Genomic DNA, 18,219 nt, shown 5'->3' with positions numbered 1-18,219 from the left:
AGTGCCCTGGTTGTCACTTCGGTTAGGACTGTTTGATTTTAACTTTTACTCTTTCCAAGTCATCTTAGTTCCTTTCCTTTTATCGTGTTTTATTGTAATTTTAAGTCTGGTTTTAGCGACCAAAATGATTGTATAATGTTATTTTTTAGTACCTTGTTGCACTTTGGAAATTTTACTATTAGGCCATTGTAGTTTATTTGTATTTCTATGGTTTTATTTTGCTGGCTGGGTGCCGTAACAATAAAATTCATTCATACCTGTGAATGTCTCTTGCCTTGAAAACCCTACGGGGTTGCCATAAGTAGGCTGCAATTTGAGGGCAAAACAAATAAAGGAACCTGGAATCATCATCCTCCTTAGACTTGTCAGTACTTTCCATGGCTCCACCACACTACTAGCTTCTTCTTTATCTTCACAATGGCACTGTGAGCCATTCTCTGTAATTCTCATTTTATGCTGCCTTCATCCTATGCTTGGCCCAGGCTAGCCCGATCTCATCAGATCTCAGAAGCTAAGCAGGGTCAGCCCTGGTTAGGACAATGGATGAGAGATCACCAACAAAGACAAAAGGAAATACTGCTTTACACAGAGAGTCAGGGCTTTTTTTTGTAGAAAAAGCCCAGCAGGAACTCATTAGCATATTAGGCCACACCCATGACATCACAGCTCATTAGCATATTAGGCCACACCCCCATGTTACCAGAAGTGTAGTCATCCAGCCACACCCACCTTTTCTTCTTATTCTGTTTACCTTGTTTGTTGTCAAAACCCAGGGCCTTTTTTTGGAGCAGGAACTCCTTTGCATGTTAGGCCACACACCCCTAATGTAGCCAATCCTAATGGGTTCCTGCTGTTAGGTGTGGCCTGTTATGCTAATGAGTTCCTGCTGGGCGTGGCCAACTCGGGAGCCAGCCGGAACTCTGTTCCTGTGCGTTCCTGCCCAAAAATAGCCCTGCAGAGAGTCATTAAAATATGGGATTTGCTACCAGAGGATGTAGTGATGGCCACAGGCTTAGAGGGCTTTAAAAGGTGATTAGACAGATTCATGGAGAAGAGGTATATCAGTAGCTACTAGACATGGTGACTGAAGGGAATATCCACAATCAGAGGCAGTCAATCTCTGAATGCTATTGTCAGGAGATATCATCAAGGGAAGGGCTTGGCTTCTATGTCCTGGACTTCCAGAGAAACTGGTTAGGCACTGCGTAAGAGAGGAGACTAGATGGACCATTAATCTGATCCAGCAGGGCTTTTCTTATATACTTAACGGCAGATGGGAGACCAATGTGCCTCAGACTGGAAACTTCCATTGATCATTGACAGCAAGGTTGAAATGGAAGCCCTGCCTTCCTGTGTGGTTCCCAGTGAATTTTAAAACTTGATTCTAATTCATGATAAACTACGTTTTGCAATCATTCACATGTGTGCAAAAATAGTGCACAAGGGCCTCAAATAGGGTTGCCAGGTCCCTCCAGGGGCTGGGGGGAGCTTACCAGGAGCAGGAGGAAGGCCCAGCCAACATTGCAGCAATGTGTCTATCTGACATGACCCAGAAGTGACATCATCATGTAGCAACATCAGGTGATACTCTGGGATTTGGGCAAAAACTCTATGGTTAATTTGGCTTCTACCATAGAGTTTTTGCCCAAATACCAGAGCATTGCCTCTACATTGCCAATGTGGTGAGCTCACTTCCAGGTCACATTGGAAGTGATGTAGACACGTCACTGCATGTCAGCTGGGCTTCGCTCTTTTTCAGGGTAAGCTGATCGATGGTAGGGCAGTGGGGCCTGGTGTTGGGGGATCCCTGCCTCCACTGGGGGGGTTCAGCAACAATAGGCTCAAAGGTGTTTGGAGATCGCTGATGAGAACACATTAGCTATTGGGTGGGCTGTGTAAAGCCTCTGCTTATGCTGTGTGCCATCAGGGGACTGCCAACATGAACCTCTACCTCACGCCCAACCCCCAAACCAAAAATGCCTCTCCGAGAGGTCATTAAGTTTCATTCAGCCATTTGGAACCTAACTTGTCATTGCACCAGAATTTCTGCTGATTTGTTCAGCACAACATCACCTAAAACTAATTGCAATTTGCCAGAACTGTGTCATCAAGTGCAAACGTCTTCCTCATCGATGCAAATGCTCAGAAAACCATACCTCCAGCATAAAGTCGGCACGCTTTCTTCCCCCATCTTCCTTATACTGTGTCTTTTTTTAACCTCTCTGTGCAGACAGATATCAGGAAAAACTATAGCTACAATTAGAGCACTCCACTTCAGGAGAGGGGAAAAACTGGAGAGGAGAATTTGATTGCTGGTAAGCATTAAAGCCTTCACAGTGTTATATGCAGTGAGTTTCTCTCCTATAACTGTGCAATGGAGAATTTAATGATGTTTCTCTATTTTAAAAGTATGCAATAGCTTACAAATAGCAATAGTGGTGGTGGTGAAAAGTGCCACTGAGTCGCAGCTGACTTATGGCGACCCCAAAGGGTTTTCCAGGCAAAGAAGTGTTCAGAGGTGGTTCGCCATTCCCTGCCTCTGTGTATCAGCCCTGGACTCCCTTGGCTGGTCTCCCAAGTACTAACCAGACCCACCCTGCTTAGCTTCTGGGGTCTGACAAGATCAGGCTAGCCTGGGCCATATGAAGCATGCTATCAAGTTCTAAAGATTTAGCACCACTTTGCTGGAAATAATTATAAAATTTCATCCAAGCAGAGATCATTTCGGGGGGGATCGCAGGGGATCGCAGTCCCCCTGGGTGAGGTATGGGGGCGGGGCACATGACAAAGCCCCGCCCCCTGCTTCCGGCCCTCATTCAGCCAGGAGGAGGCAGGAGAAGAGGGAGAGTAAGTTGCTTCCTCCCTGCCTCTCCCCACCCCTGCCTGCCTGGGGCCAGGGAGGGCCTTCGCGGGGCTTCCTTGCACTCCCGCCAGCCTTGCAAGTCCACCGCCAGGCCCCTCATGGGGCTCGGCAGTGGAGCTGCGAGGCCGGCGCCGGCGGCCGGGACCGTTGGGGGCGGGGGGTGTGGCCTTATGACACACTTCCAGTGATGTCAGGGGGTGTGGCCTTATGACACACTTCCAGTGATGTCAGGGGGTGTGGCATATGCTAATGAGTTATGCTAATGAGTTCCTCTAGCTCTTTTTCTATGAAACGACCCCTGCATCCAAGCCTCCCTTCCTCAAATACCTGAAAAATTTTATTTTTTCCTCAGAGTCTAAATACCATCCACAAGACACAGTTGTATGATAAGAACTAGAAACACTGATTTCTGGAAGCCTGGTTATATTTTTGTTCCTTGTTCTATGAATCTTTTTTCCTTTGTTTTCAAGAGTGTGTCATTATACAAGTGCCATATAGGATATTCCTTTCCTTCCCTGCCTGCTTTCACAAGAAATTAGGACATGATGTGGGAAATCCAACTATGGCCAAGGTCCATACTAGCCCCTTCTGCTGTTATGTTAAGCCAGCAATGTGTGAGTGTAAAGTGTGTGTGTGTGTATGTGTCCCCTCTAATGTTCTCTGTGGGGGATATTGTCAGACCCCTTTTTATGAGAGACTTTGCCCTTGTGGTGCGAATCTTCCGGAATCAATCCAGCATATAATGCGTGAGTGTCAGCTGAATGACAATTTACGTTGGGAATTGTTTGGAAATTTATCCCAGGTAATTGATCCTAAGAAGGCTGCCATCAGTTGTTGGTTCTTATTGAATGACTTGGCAGGGGAAATTACTCGAGCGGTTGCAGAATTTCTGGAAGAAATTCCTAAAGCCAAATCTAATGCTATTATCAATTGGTTCTTATAAAATCTTATGTATCTATGTTTTAACTTATGTATGGATTTTAATTCTATATATCGATCCTAAATGTCATGTTAAAGTTACTATGCCAATAAAGGTATTGTACTTGTGCGTGTGTGTGTGTGTGTGTAAGTAAAGTGCTGTCAAGATGCAGTCACCTTACAGTGACCCCCAGGGTTTTCAAGGCAAGAGACTGTGGTTTACCATTGTCTGAATAGCAACCTGCCCTTCCTTGGTGTCTCCCATCCAAGTACTAACCAAGGCCAACCCTGCTTAGCTTCCAAGATCTGATGAGATCAGGCCAGCCTGGGCCATCCAGGTCAGGACAGGACAAGCTGATAATAGAGTTCACCTAAAGCACCAGGCCCCGCCTCAACTTGTGTAGCTTTGCTACTAGTAATGAATAATAGATGTTTTCTAAACAGCCACTAAAGACATAGCAAACTATCTTTATCTTAAAACCTTAATGCTGCCCTTCCTGTTCCTTTCATTCTATTAATCTGCATTGCAAGTCCAAAGGGAAAAAACTATTAGTTGGGGGGGGGGTTGGGTTTTTTTACTGGGCTGGCAAGAAGCAGTCTTGATGTCCCTGTAGGGTAGCTAGGGAATTTTTGGGAGGGGGCCTTGGGGGGCCCACCAGCTAATTCAGTGAAAGTACAGTGCAGGTGGTAAGTTGGAGCACTTTGGGGGCAGCCCGGGAGCAAGGGGGCCCACAAGAAACACTAGGGGGCTGGGCCCCATGGGACCAATGTTAGCTACAGGCCCGCCTATCAGTGTTGCAAAGAGCACCACAGATCTCCAACACTTCCTTTCTTACAAGGGAATGGATCCTATAAAACAGAAGCTCTTAACCTTTTTGATACGGTGACCCAAAAATCCACATATTTGGTATGAGGACCCAAGTATGGTTGGGCCAATTTTTTTTTTTTTTGGCACCCTAGGCAAACTATGACCTTGGTACCCATCTAGTTCAGCATACCATTTTCCACTGTGGCTACTGGCTAAACAGACATTTTTGAGAAACCAATGAGCATCACACAAAGGGTGCCGCTGCCCTCACTATGAACCCTAAAGAAGCAGTTCTAAGCTGAGTTAGTGTGAGCTAGCTCACAGTTTTTTAGCCTCCGGCTTACACATTTTTGTCTTAGCTCAGGAAGGATGGCTCCAGAGCAAACTAATTGATGCAGCAGCCAAATTGCTTGCTCACAACTTCAATGCCACTAGCTCACAAACAGTGTTCCCTCTAAGCTGAGCTAGTGTGAGCTAGTTCACAGTTTTTTAGCCTCCGGTTCACAGATTTTTGTCTCAGCCCAGGAAGGATGGCTCCAGAGCAAACTAATTTATGCAGCAGCCAGATCGCTCGCTCACAACTTTAATGCCAGTAGCTCACAAAGTAGAATTTTTGCTGACAATACTCCACAGCTTGGAGGGAGCATTGTTACATTCCTCTGCCCACCCTCTCCTTCTCCATTACTCTCTCAAATCCCCCCTAAGACTCTAAGAAACTCACTCTAGTAACCATCAGGACACATTTTATTTGATCAACAGGAATATGCAGGGAAGAAAAAAATACCAACTAATGTATGACAGGCCAGATACTGTTTCCAAGGTCAGATCTTGGTTTCCAAAATACAAAAGAGAACAATGGGAAGGGCAGGGGTGAGTATTAGGGAGGGCTGGCCCCTGACCCACTTTCAGAGGCTTCATAAGACCTACTTTTTGGTCCTGAACCACAGGTTGGGAAACATTGCTTTTTTTTTTCTTTTTTTTTTAATCCCCGAAGGGATATTTTTATTTTTGCAATAAACTACAAAGCCCCTTTTGCCAGAGTGGGGGGGGGATCCGCTTTTACAATAATCCGGCTTATTCTGAACTCACGTTCATTGTCGGTCAGTTTCTCTGACCTCGCTCACTTTAAACGCCATTCCGTTCGATCTCCGGCACTTGTCCCAGTTAAACCAGCTTGTGCCCGGAGGCCACACAGCGGCTGGACCGTCAGGGCGGAGGGGAGCCTCAATTCTCCAGCTTTCTGCCGTCGAAGAGGCTACCCCTCAAAAGCCCTCTGGCCTGGAGCCTATCGCAAAGGCTCTGTGGGGGTGTCACTTGAGGTAGCACCCCTCCAAACCGCTGGTATGCAGATCGCTCTCCCGCGGTTTAGGGAGAACGTCCGCCATCGCTGCTCCATAAACCGGAAACCCGGAAACATTGCTATAAAAGAATGCCATGAAACATCCCCCGTAAAATCACCGTGTACAATTAAACAATATTTGTTGGTTTTTATATGCAATGTTTAGAATTCAATTATTAACAAAATTACAACAATAACACTACAATATGCGATATAAAGCTTAGCAGTACATACAGAGTAATACAGTACTAGTTACAGACAAACGTCGGAGTTCTAGTACACTATCCGTTTGCGTGTCCTTCTTCAGGTTTGTCATTCTGTAATTATTTCTTCATTAGAATGAAGTGCTGCAAGCTGCAATGGAGTGTAACATGCTTAATAACCAAAAACATAAGAATTACTCTAATATATAGAGGAGCATTTTACATTTTATAAACTCACCCATATTTCAAAATGCTAATTCTTATACAATTTTTTTATGTACGCTACCGTGCTTAGATTCTAGAAAAAAGCAGACAAGCACAATATGTATTTCACAATTCTCCAATGACAACACATACCAAAAAAATTTCAAAAATAAAGAGAACATTTTAAAATGTACCAACCTGGTGACTGGGGAGCTCCTATAGCAAGCTCTAATGTGACTGGGTCTACAGCATATAATAATTGGCTAAGCTTCCCTCAGTGTGGCACAATGTCTCAATGGAAAATTTGTAGGCTGCAACAGGTGTTATGTTTTAAGATGGCATGTTCTATTTTAATGGTACCCTGACCATTTACAGAAAAGAACTCAAGTCTAATTCCTGATTTAATCCTGATGGAATTAGTGTGTGTAGCCTGAAGATAAATTCAGCTTTTCTTTGTAATAAAACCAGGGATATATCCACTTGATTATAGGATTGTGATCTGTAATGAAACAATACCATAAACTTAAAAACTTCTGGTTTGTGTGCTGCAGATTTGAAATGGGCAACCATTGGAGCAGACGCCACCTGGTTCCTAATACGAGATAGATGTTCCTGAATGCGAATTTTTATAGGTCTTGTACTTATTCCTATGTAGACCAATTTGCATACACATACACAGGCATATACCACATTAGAGGTATTACAATGACTGAAATGATTAATCTTCACTTGCTCTACACTAGTTGGATGCTGGAAACATCCCCCTGCATGGGCCCCCATGTCCGAGTCACCTGGACTAATCTGTTCTCCAGGCACCTTTGTACACTGCACCTGGCTGTTCTCGGCTCCTGGCACAAAACGGTCTGTATTGTATTGGCCGATCTCTTAGGAGCTGGTGGGTGGTCAGTCCTGCTTGCCTCTGGGAAGAGAATACCCCCCCCCCCAGTATGAGTTTTATTTAATCCCCTTTGCCGTCTTTTGCTCAGCCAGGGAAGTTTCTGAAGTTATGCATTCAGTTTGTAAAAATACTTTAAAGATACTCAGAGCTGAATCACACAATCTGTTTTTCCCTCTTCCTTGACCGTTTTTGGTACTTCTTGTTTGCACAGATATTGCAAGAAAACTGGAAAATCACTGATAAAGCTGCTCATAATTATCAAGAACACACACACACAATGTACTTTTCCAATTGATTTTGGTGGGGTCTTTTGATAGGGGCAGGAGGAGCACTACTGTGATGTGTTCCTGTGCATTTTGTGATAATACATTGTGGATCAGTGCAGCAGAAAAGAGTAAGAGTCCAGTAGCACCCTAAAGACTTACAAAAATTGTGGCAGGGTATGAGCTTTTGTGAGTCACTGCTCACTACTTCAGATAGGTTCTGAAGATTTAGAGGGCTGTAGAGCATTCTTATGTATATCCTATCCACCTGCGACTCCAATACCCAGATACTCTACTACTTTCTCTTGATATAGAAAAAGCGTTTGACTCCCTAGAGACATCATACCTATTGGAGCTTCTTCACTTTATGGGCTTTGGAGACACCTTCCTGAGAATAGTTGCAGCATTATACTCCAAGCCTACAGCACAATTTAAGATTAATGGCATCATCTCCAAGACTTTCCCTCTAAGCAGATATACTAGACAGGGATGCCCTTTATCACCTGCATTGTTTGTGCTTGCCTTGGAAACATTAGCGGAGGCAATAGGACATGATGCAAATATAGCTGGAGTTACCTTAGGACCACATACCTTCAAACTAAATTTATTTGCAGATGATATGCTACTTTCCATATCAAATCCCAAGACATCTCTCAAGTATCTTCAAGACCATCTTCAGAAATCTGGACAAGTATCTGGTCTTCAAGTCAACGAATCCAAGTCGTACATCTTACCAATAAATCTATCGCAGTGAGTGGAGCATAATATTCACACGCCATATACATTCCAGTGGACGGACAAACCATTACCATATTTGAGGATTCACATCCCACGTAATCTTAATGATTTAACCAAACTCAATCACCTCAGAAAATTCCCAAGAGATACAAGCTACTCTTCACAAATGAAACAAACTAAATCTCTTATTCCTGGACAGGCAGCGGGTGATATTCTTTTCATGTGTTTGCAGCGCACTGCTCCCTTAGCGACCTTGTGTCTACAGAGTTAAGGCAGGATGCAAATGTTTCAAATTAGGGTCGCCAACCTCCAGGTGGTGGCTGGAGGTCTCCTGGGACTACAACTGATCTCCAGGTGACAGAGGTCAGTGACAAAGTGACATTGGTGAGATCACTGTGGTTTTTTGTATTTTTCTCATACCGCCACTTCAAGTGGGTGCAGGCAATGAAACTTGCCAGAGGGAGGTCTGGGAGGCCTAATTTGAACCAAGATCACCAGGATCCTAGCTGGGGTTACCAATAGGGTTCCTATCCTCCAGGTGGATCCTGGGGATCTCCTGGAATTACAACTGATCTCCAGTCTACAGAGATCTGATCCCCTGGAGAAAATGGCTGCTCTGGAAGGTAGACTCTATGGCATTATACCCCACTGAGGTCCCTTCCCTCCCCAAACCCTGCTCTTCTCAGGCTCCAGCCCTCAACTCTCCAGATATTTTCCAATCTGGAGCCAGGAACCCTAGTTTTAAATCAATGAAACACTTCACAAGCCATCTTAGAAGTTCCATGAGCAAAACCTACCAAACTCGCAAATAAATAATGCCTTGCCATTGAAGATCTGAGATTCGGAACACTAAGCTGTGTAAACCACTCAATCTGACAGAGGCCAAGAAGTGCCCAATGTTTTTCAGGAGGAGGAGGAGGAGGAGGAGGAGGAGGAGGTGGAGATTAGATTTATACCGCGTCCTTCACTCGGAGTCTCAGAGTGGCTTACGAACTCCTTTCCCTTCCCCTCCCCACAACAGACACCCTGTGAGGTAGGTGGGGCTGAGAGAGCTCTTTCCAGAACTGCTCTTTTCAAGAACAGCTGTGCCAGAGCTTGCCCAAGGTTATCCAGCAGCTGCAAGTAGAGGAGTGGGGAATCAAACCCAGTTCTCCCAAATTAGAGTCCACGCACTTAGCCACTACATCAGACCCCCCCCCCATTTCACTCACTTCCGTTGAAACCGAACAACAGGGTCGTCCAGCAGGTCACTGAAGTCCAGTTTCCTCCCTTTCTCTATGACGTCTCGGTGCTTCCGAACAAAGAGCCAGCCAATGTGGGAGAAGAAGAATCCACGCTTGGCATTGTGGGGGTCGGCATCCGTCTCTGAGTACTTGTGGTGCACTCGATGGTCTCGGCACCATTCGAAAATATCATTCTGTGCGGAGAGCAGAAGGAGGCATTACAAAGGCATAAACACTTCATCATTACAGTGGGGCTATTTATTTGTGTGTTTTCATATTTATTTAATACATTTATACCCTGCCTTTCTCCCAATGGGGACCCAAAGTGACTTCCTTTGTTCTCTCCTCCATTTTATCCTCACAACAACCCTATGAGGTAGGTTAGACTGAGAGATCGTGACTGGCCAATGATCACCCAGGGAGCTTCCATAGCAGGGAGTCCTGAATCCCTCTTGATTAGTCCTGACTGTAGTTTTAAACTACATTAAAAAAAAATCACCACAGAAAAAAAAATCAGGGTTTATGCCATATCAAGGGTTACCAAGACAATGGCTAGCTGCTCCAGAAATGAGTTTGTGAAATACACACAACATCTGTAACAAAACGAGTGCAAAAAGCATCTGGCTCGGTTTTCTGCTGAAAGAACAGCAGTGGAGAAGGGTTAGGTGCCACCTCCGTCTTGCCACTTCTCTTCCCTCCCTGCAGCAAATAAGTAACTCACTGGGCTTATATTATACTAAAGGTAAAGGTTCCCTTGCTCGAAAGCCAGTCGAATCTGACTCTAGGGTTGCGGTGCTCATCTCCGTTTCAAAGCCGAAGAGCCAGCGCTGTCCGAAGACGTTTCCGTGGTTATGTGGCCGGCATGGAATGCTGTTACCTTCCCACCGAAGTGGTACCTATTTATCTACTTGCAATTTCTTGCTTTCAAACTGCTAGGTTGGCAGGAGCTGGAACTTGAGACGGGCGCTCACTCCGTCATGCGGCACACTCGGGTCTCGAACTGCTGAACTACCGACCTTCCACAGCCTGCAGTTCAGCGTCTTAACGACTTGAGCCACCACAGCTCCTATATTATACTACGTTTGCAAATAATCTTTAATAAGACCTTGAAGGCATGATTATTCAGAGGAAATGAATGAATTTTTTTTAAAAATTAATAAGGGTCAATGACAAATCTGGTTTCATGTTGGATACGGCTGCCAGTGTCCAGATGGGATCTGGAAAGCTCCCAGGATTACAACTGATCTCCAGATGAGAGAGATCATTTCCCCTGAAGAAAATGGCTGCTTTGTGTTTGAAATGTATGTGTTTACAAGGTCTGACAATCCAGTCGTTATAGGGTTAACTTGTTTATCTAGTATTGCTATTGTTTAGACTGACCTGAAAGGGAAACCTGGCACAGAGCCAATGGGGAATTAGGCCAGGAAAAGTAGTTTCTATCGTGATACAGATTGGTTGTTTGTTCCAGGTGACTTCCTGTCTAGGGGTCGAGAAGAAGGACAGATTCTCCGTTATCTGTCAGTGTATAACAATGGTTGAACTGTAGGCAGCAGGGGTCATTTCGTAGAAAAAGAGGTGCAGGAGCTCATTAGCATAACTCATTAGCATAACTTATTTGCATATGCCACACCCCCTGACATCACTGGAAGTGTCCCGATTTCCTCCGCAGTTTCATGATCCTCAAAAACCAGGATCACGAAACTGCGGAGGAAATCGGGCGAAGCCCCGAGTCAAAATGCAGCCCCGGAGCTTCGGGTGTGAAATTGACACGTTTGTGTCGAGGCAAACAGCGCTGTGCTGCGAGGCAGCTCTCATGAGAAATCACCCCTGGTCTTAAAGGTGCCACTGGACTGTTTTGGGCCGGGGGGGGGGCTCTGCAGCTTACCTGGCTGCTTCTTGCTCTGACTGAGGGCTGCTGGGAGCAGGGGGTGGGGCTTGTTGCATGTGCCTGCCCCTTGGGCTTTTTACTGCCGGAGCTCCCCTCCTGTGTGCTCCTGCAGGAAATGACCCCTAATAGGCAGCTTAGAAAATGTAGCTCTTAGGAATTTTGTTATTTCATAGGTTTCCTGTATACCTTTTACCCTTAGAAATAAAGGTTTTTAAAAGCAAAGAAATATATTCTTTCCAATAGAGCAAGATCCATTGATACTCTTGAGTATTTTAAATACTTTTGACTATTTTACAACACTTTGGAGGGTGGACTCTATGGTTTTATACCTCCCCAAGTCCCTCTCCTCCCCAAACCCCACCCTGCCAGGCTCTGCCCCCAAATCTCCAGAAATTTCCCCACACAAAGTTGGCAACCCTATGAGAGCCATCATATTCACTGTTGTTTCAAACAACAAGTTGCATCTGAGGATCATTTTTCGTCAAATGGTATCAAACATTGGCCCTGTACACATTTTTCACATTAGTTGCCAACTAGTGACCAAGTGACAGATATTTTTGTTTAGAAAGCAGAGGAGGCCATCCTCCTGGGAAGAATAGGGCTCGTGGAGTGATTTTCTAAGATGAATGTCTGGATGTGGCCTCGTGTTTTTTATTTTTAGCCATCAAGGAGCAGCTATAGGGTTTGGGGAGGGGGGAGACCTCAGCAGGATATAATGCCACAGAGTCCACCCTCCAAAGCAAACATTTTCTCCAGGGGGACTGTTGTCCATAGTCTGCAGACCAATTACAATAGCAGGTCTCCAGGCCTCACCTGGGGGTGGGCAACTCTACTCACAGGGGAAGGACAATTAGTCCAGTCAGTGGTGGATACACTGGTGACCAGCAGCTCCTAGCAGCTGCGACCCATCAAACCGATCTTCCACGGCACAACAAACTAGTCAAGTGAACTCGCCTTTTGAATGGGTCACAATGAGGAAGGATTTAGTGTTTCCTTCTTGCCAGGGGTCGTTTCGTAGAAAAAGAGCTAGAGGAACTCATTAGCATAACTCATTAGCATATGCCACACACCCTGACATCACCGGAAGTGTGTCATAAGGCCACACCCACCACTCAGTTAGTCTTAGTCTTAAAGATTACTCTTAAAGGTGCTATTTGTTAGTCTTAAAGGTGCTATTTGAACTCTTGGACTATTTTGCAGCAACAGACTAACACAGCTACCTCGGGGAAGCTCCTGGATGGGGCTGGGAGTCCTTGCGGAGGCCACGTAAGGTGGCCTCGGCCAGGCAGAGGGGGAGGACGCCAACTTACCCTCCTGTTTCTTCCTCCTTCTGCAACAGAATGAGGCTGGAAGCAGGGGCGGCTGGAAGAAGGGGGCGGGGCTTCTTTGTGTGCCCCGCCCCCTGCACCTCACCCGGGGGAACTGCGATCCCCCACGATCCCCCCCAAATCGACCTCTGCTTCTTGCCCTGTTTTCTGTCTGCTGCCCCAGGACAAGATTTTGGCAAATGACAGGCTTGCTCCCGCACAGACACAAGTTCTTCTCTCGGTGACCACAAAAGAGCACTCATGTGATTGCAGCGCGAAACCCATGCATACAACTTTCACAAGAGGCACACATTGCGTTGCCAACCTCCAGGTGAGGCCTGGAGATCTCCCAGTATTCTAAATTATCTCTAGACAACACCAAGCAGTTCCCCTGGAGAAGGCGGCACCTTTGGAGGCTGGACCCTATGGCATTACTTCCTGCTGAGGTCACTCCCCTCCCCAAACCCTGCCCCTCCAGACTCCACCCCCCAAATCTCCAGGTATTTCCCCACCCAAATCTGGCAACCCCAGGCACAAGGCTTCACTTCCTGCATTCTTTCTCCATTCAGCAGCCAGTTATCAAAAGGACAATGTAGCAATCTAGTCAAGTGCATGCAGAGAGGAGCAAGAGCAATTTGCCACCTGAAAGGCCATAGAATTGGCCACAGCCAGGAATATCCGCAAAGGCAGTTTGGCTTTATAGGATCTGTGACTCCACAGGCGGTGGGCCCCTGCTGTCACTCCCAGGGCCGTCACTAGGAAACACAAGTAAGCTGAAAGACATAAAGGAGAACTGAATAAATACACACTCACAAACACGTCCTGGACCAAGCAATTTCATCCTTTATCTTTCCTTGTTAAGATATAATTCTCCCTCTTGTTGGAGCCCCTGTCAGAGCTGTAACAAGGTAGGTTCACAAAGCTGAGGGGCACCAAAAAAAGTGTATTGTGACTAAAATTATTATTATTATTATTTATTATTTATTTGATTTCTATCCCGCCCTCCCGCCGTGTTATTATTACCCTTGCTCTTTATGTATTTACCTTTTAACCAAGATAATTACTATAAAAGCACAAGCAGCGCAATTTCATATTCTTGCCTCAGGCACCTAGTTATGGCTCCGGCCCCTGTTGAGGCTACCTAGAACACTTGTGGCCCCCTTTTTTATCCCAAAATATTGTGGTTGTGTGCAAGACCTCTCCTTACTAAGCCCTGGGCCTGCGATGTTGCGTTGCCACTGACCTCTAAAACATGGGTCTAGGCTACCCGGCAGAGTGGGGATACAAACCTGGGTTTACCCAGATCCTAGTCCAACACTTTAAACTACTACACCAGACCGGCTCTCTGCCTACAAGGTCTCCTTTTACCACAAGGTAATCACTATCAGTTAAGGCTCTGTTCTGAATTTCAGTCTCCTGTCTGAGGCCTAGCTATGCAGACTGAGTAATTAGCAGGAACTAATTAGCATAATGGGCCACACCCAACAGCTGAAACTCATAAGCATATTAGGCCACACCCTGACACCACAGCTCATTAGCATACTAGGACGCAGCCCCATGTTGCCAGAAGTGTGGTCATCCAGCCACACCCACCTTTTGCTCCTTATTCTGTTTACCTTGTTTGTTGTCAAAACCCAGGGCCTTTTTTTGTAGCAGGGACTCCTTTGCATATTACACCACACACCTCTAATGTAGCCAATCCTAATGAGTTTCTGCTGTTGGGTGTGGCCTATTATGCTAATGAGTTCCTTTTTTCCTGCTGAGTGTGGCCAACTCAGGAGCCAGCCGGAACTCCGTTCCTGTGCGTTCCTGCCCAAAAATAGCCCTGGAGTAATGTAATACACCAGCAGTTCCTGGGTTGTTGTTTTTTACAAACTCACCAGGCATGAGGAGCCCTGATTTGGATGGGGGATGTTAGAATGAGGGGAGAAGGCTTTTAAGCCTCCCTCCCATGCCTTTAAAAAAAAAAAAAAAGTCCTAGGAGAGCACTGTTTGCCCTGTTGTGAAAATATATGTGCACCTGATATTTGTAAAAGTGCATTTTCACAAACAGAGCTACCTTGAAGTTGATCTTTGAATAAGAAAGTGGCACTGGGGGGGGGGCTCTCTCTTTATGCCACAATCCCAGTTTGAATTAGATCCCTGAATATGTGGTGAGAACCAAAATATGACATTGTACACATGTTTCATCGAGCGTTGCCTGACTTTAACATGTGACTGTGGCTCAACTTATTCCTCTTCTTGGCAGGGCTCCATTTGTCTGTGCTGCCCACTCAATTGCCTGAACATCTGACAGCACATTCAAGAGTTCAGCTGGTTATGATTTTTGCTTGCAATTGTTTCTTCAACCACTTGATGGCACAATCGCAAAACTCGTGGCCAGGGAACACGGGAATGGTAGCACATGTGACTGCAGCAGGGAATGCACAGGAGAAGGGGTAAGACACACAGAATCCCAGTCATGCAAACAAATTTGCATTCAGTATCACTTATGGTATGGCTTGAGTTTTTAAAAAAGCAGTGGTGCTCTGTCCACGGAACTTCCAACATAGAGTGTGGGAAGCATGAGTGTCAGGGCTTGTTCAGTGGTGGCTCCTTCCATGGGGAAGACTTTCTAGCCTGTCCTATGAGGTGTTTTGTGTGTGTGTGTGTGTAAAGTGCCATCAAATCTCAGCTGACTTATGGCAACCCCCGTAGGGGGTTCAAGGCAAGAGATGCTCAGAAGTGTTTTGCCACTGCCGGCCTCTGCGTAGTAACCCTGGACTTCCTTGGTGGTCTCCCATCCAAATAGTAGCCAGGGGTGACCCTGCTTAGCTTCCGATATCTGATGAGATCGGGCTAGTTTGGACCATCCAGGTCAGGGCATACGCTTTGGGAGGATTATTGTTAAGTCGCTCATTTAACAAAGCAGTCGGAGAGTAATTCAGCAAGAACACAACTTTATTCTTCAACTCGAACACAACTTCAACACGGATCAACATCAGATAGCCAGAACAGCCTTTACATGGCAGCTGTCCTGCTTTTAAACATTCCCGGCTAATGTAGCCACACCCACTGTACAAATACCAACCAATAAGGTTGTTCGCATAAGGACCAATCACAGATGTTCCCGCTCAGGGAGCTTGTTTGAAAGTGATTGGTTAGGTGCTTCCTGGGCTAGTAACACGATTGGATGGATTTGGATCCTAGCCCAGGACGAAGCTTTACATTACACTTCAATTAGATGTTTCACAACATATCATCCATTCAAGGCAGCTTTGAATACACTACAATTATAAAGACCATCCTGCTCTGGTAGACTTTGTGGGTGACCTGGACTTATGTTTTGGGGTTTGATTTTATTGTCCTGTTGTTTTAAATGGAGTTATGATTAAGGTTAACAAACTCTGGATTCAGAAATTCCTGGAGATTTGAAGGGTGGAGGCTGAGGACAGGGTGTGGAGAGGGAAGAGACCTCAGTGGGGTACAGTACCATAGAGTCTCCACCCTCCAAAGCAGCTATTTTCTCCAGGGGAACTGATCTCTGTAGTTTGGAGACCAATTTACTGGGATATCTCCAGGCCCCACCTGGAGGCTGGCAACCCTAGTTGTGATCCGAGAGGCTGCACATTCAAGTCAGCTACAAATTCACTAGGTAGTCTTGGGCAAGCCACTCTATCAGACTGAGTTCCCCCAATTGCAATATGGAGACAGGGCTACATGCCTAACTTATAGGACTGTTGTAAGGACTGCTATGATAATGCAAGTGAACTGCTTCGAATACAGGATATGCTATACAGATACTAAATATTATTACTGACTTGCGGCCTCACTGATAAAAATTTGGTCTTGCAAGTTAAATTTAGCTCCTACCAAATCAACGAAGGCTTTAAATTATTAATCTATCAATTGGAAAGTTTTATGCCTATCCATTATTTATATCATGCCATCAATGTACATGCTGATTGATTGAATGACTGATTGATTGATTGGATTACTGTCCCAGTTCCCAGTAGAAAACTCTTGAAATGGTTCACAAGCCCTTAAAATACTTTAAACTTTAAACAGCATGAGATAACAGGAACATAACCAATACTCCAGAGATAGAAACCTTCCCAATTGTATCTGTTTCTTGAATGTGAGAATGCAGGTGGCCATACAATGTTCCCTGGGCAGGGAATCCAAGAGGTATTAGTGCCACCACCAAGAAAGCCTTGTCATGCCTGCCACACAGATGGTGTTTTGTTCAGTCGCACAGTCGAGTCCGACTCTTCGCGACCCCATGGACCAAATCCCGCCAGGCCCTCCTGTCTTCCGCTGTCCTCTGAAGTTGGCTCAATTTCATGTTCGTTGCATCGATGACACTGTCTAACCACCTCATCCTTTGCCGTCCCCATCTTCTTTGACCTTCAATCTTTCCCAGCATCAGGGTCTTCTCCAGTGAGTGCTCCCTTCTCATTTGGTGGCCAAAGTATTTGAGCTTCAGTTTCATTATCTGGCAGATGGTGTTACAACTATGTTAATACATGAGCTTGGCTCTGAGCAAGATGGCCCAGGATAACCTGATCTTGTTAGATCTCTGGGGGAAATGCTGTGGCTCAGTGGTAGTGCATCTGCTTTGTATGCAGACAGTCCCAAGTTCAATCCCCAGCATCTCCAATGGAAAGGATCAGGTAATAAGGTGATGTGAGACCTGGAGAGCCACTGCTAACCTGAATAGACAATACTTATCTTGATGGACACAAGGTCTGATTCAGTAGAAGGCAGCTTCGTGTGTTCCAAAGAAGGGGAAACCAACGATAACAAAGAATGCATGCGAGCAAATGTGATTGCGTGCATTTAGATTCATTTTTGAGGAGGGAGATTGAAAATGTCTTTGTGGGAAAGTTGAGTTTTGAAGAAGGATTCAAAGTAGAAGAGAATGAAAGACAGAATATTGTGGGAAGGAGTTCCGGCCATGGAGGCAGCAAGGGAAAATGCAAACGTTTGCAATGTGAAAACCTTTTGTTATCCAGAATGTGGAATTTGGCAATAAAATCTCACTGTCTACTGAAAGTTAACATTCAAGGTCTCCAGGGTCAAGAGTGTCCTTTTCCCCCGGCCTAAAAATTGGCAGCAAATTTTCCTTAGCAGCAAGTTTTTTCAGTTTCACCTCTGTACTTTATCCTAGGCAGCAGTAAAGGTAGTGCTTCAGAGATCAGAGCTTTTTTTATACACCTAAAGGCTTGTAGACAACCTCGCCACCCCAACAGTAATTGCCAAAGCTTTCTTTCTGGACTAAGAGGATATGGGGATCGAATCTTAGCATCCTTCAGGTCTGGTGCTTTGTCCATCTTGAAAAATCTATCACATATTTTTATTTTGGAAAGGCGGAGCAATGGTTTCAACTTTTGCCCACCGTTTCTGTCAGAGAGGGAAAAGACCATGACTTTCTAAACATAGGTTCTTTATTGACCATATAGGAAGGCCACCTTTCCAGCTGTTCACTGTGGCCTTCGAGACAGTTTACAGAATAAAATGGTTAGAAATTTAAATTGTTGGGTTTTCCCTGACATTTCTGTACCACAAACCATAAAGTTAAGACACTT

General features: G+C 45.3%; 1 protein-coding gene across 1 annotated transcript in view; it reads right to left on the bottom strand.

Annotated features, from left to right (window-relative positions):
• Positions 1-18,219, bottom strand: part of SCD5 (stearoyl-CoA desaturase 5) — a 74,539-nt gene that overhangs the window by 5,009 nt on the left and 51,311 nt on the right. The window contains 2 exon segments of the mRNA XM_015417917.1: positions 9,446-9,651; positions 13,295-13,425. Of these exon segments, the coding sequence (XP_015273403.1) occupies positions 9,446-9,651; positions 13,295-13,425 (337 nt within the window).

Source organism: Gekko japonicus, unplaced genomic scaffold (assembly GCF_001447785.1).
Source record: "Gekko japonicus isolate JY-2015 unplaced genomic scaffold, Gekko_japonicus_V1.1 scaffold752, whole genome shotgun sequence".
Lineage (NCBI taxonomy): Eukaryota > Metazoa > Chordata > Lepidosauria > Squamata > Gekkonidae > Gekko > Gekko japonicus.
This window is presented reverse-complemented; position numbering and strand designations above follow the sequence as displayed.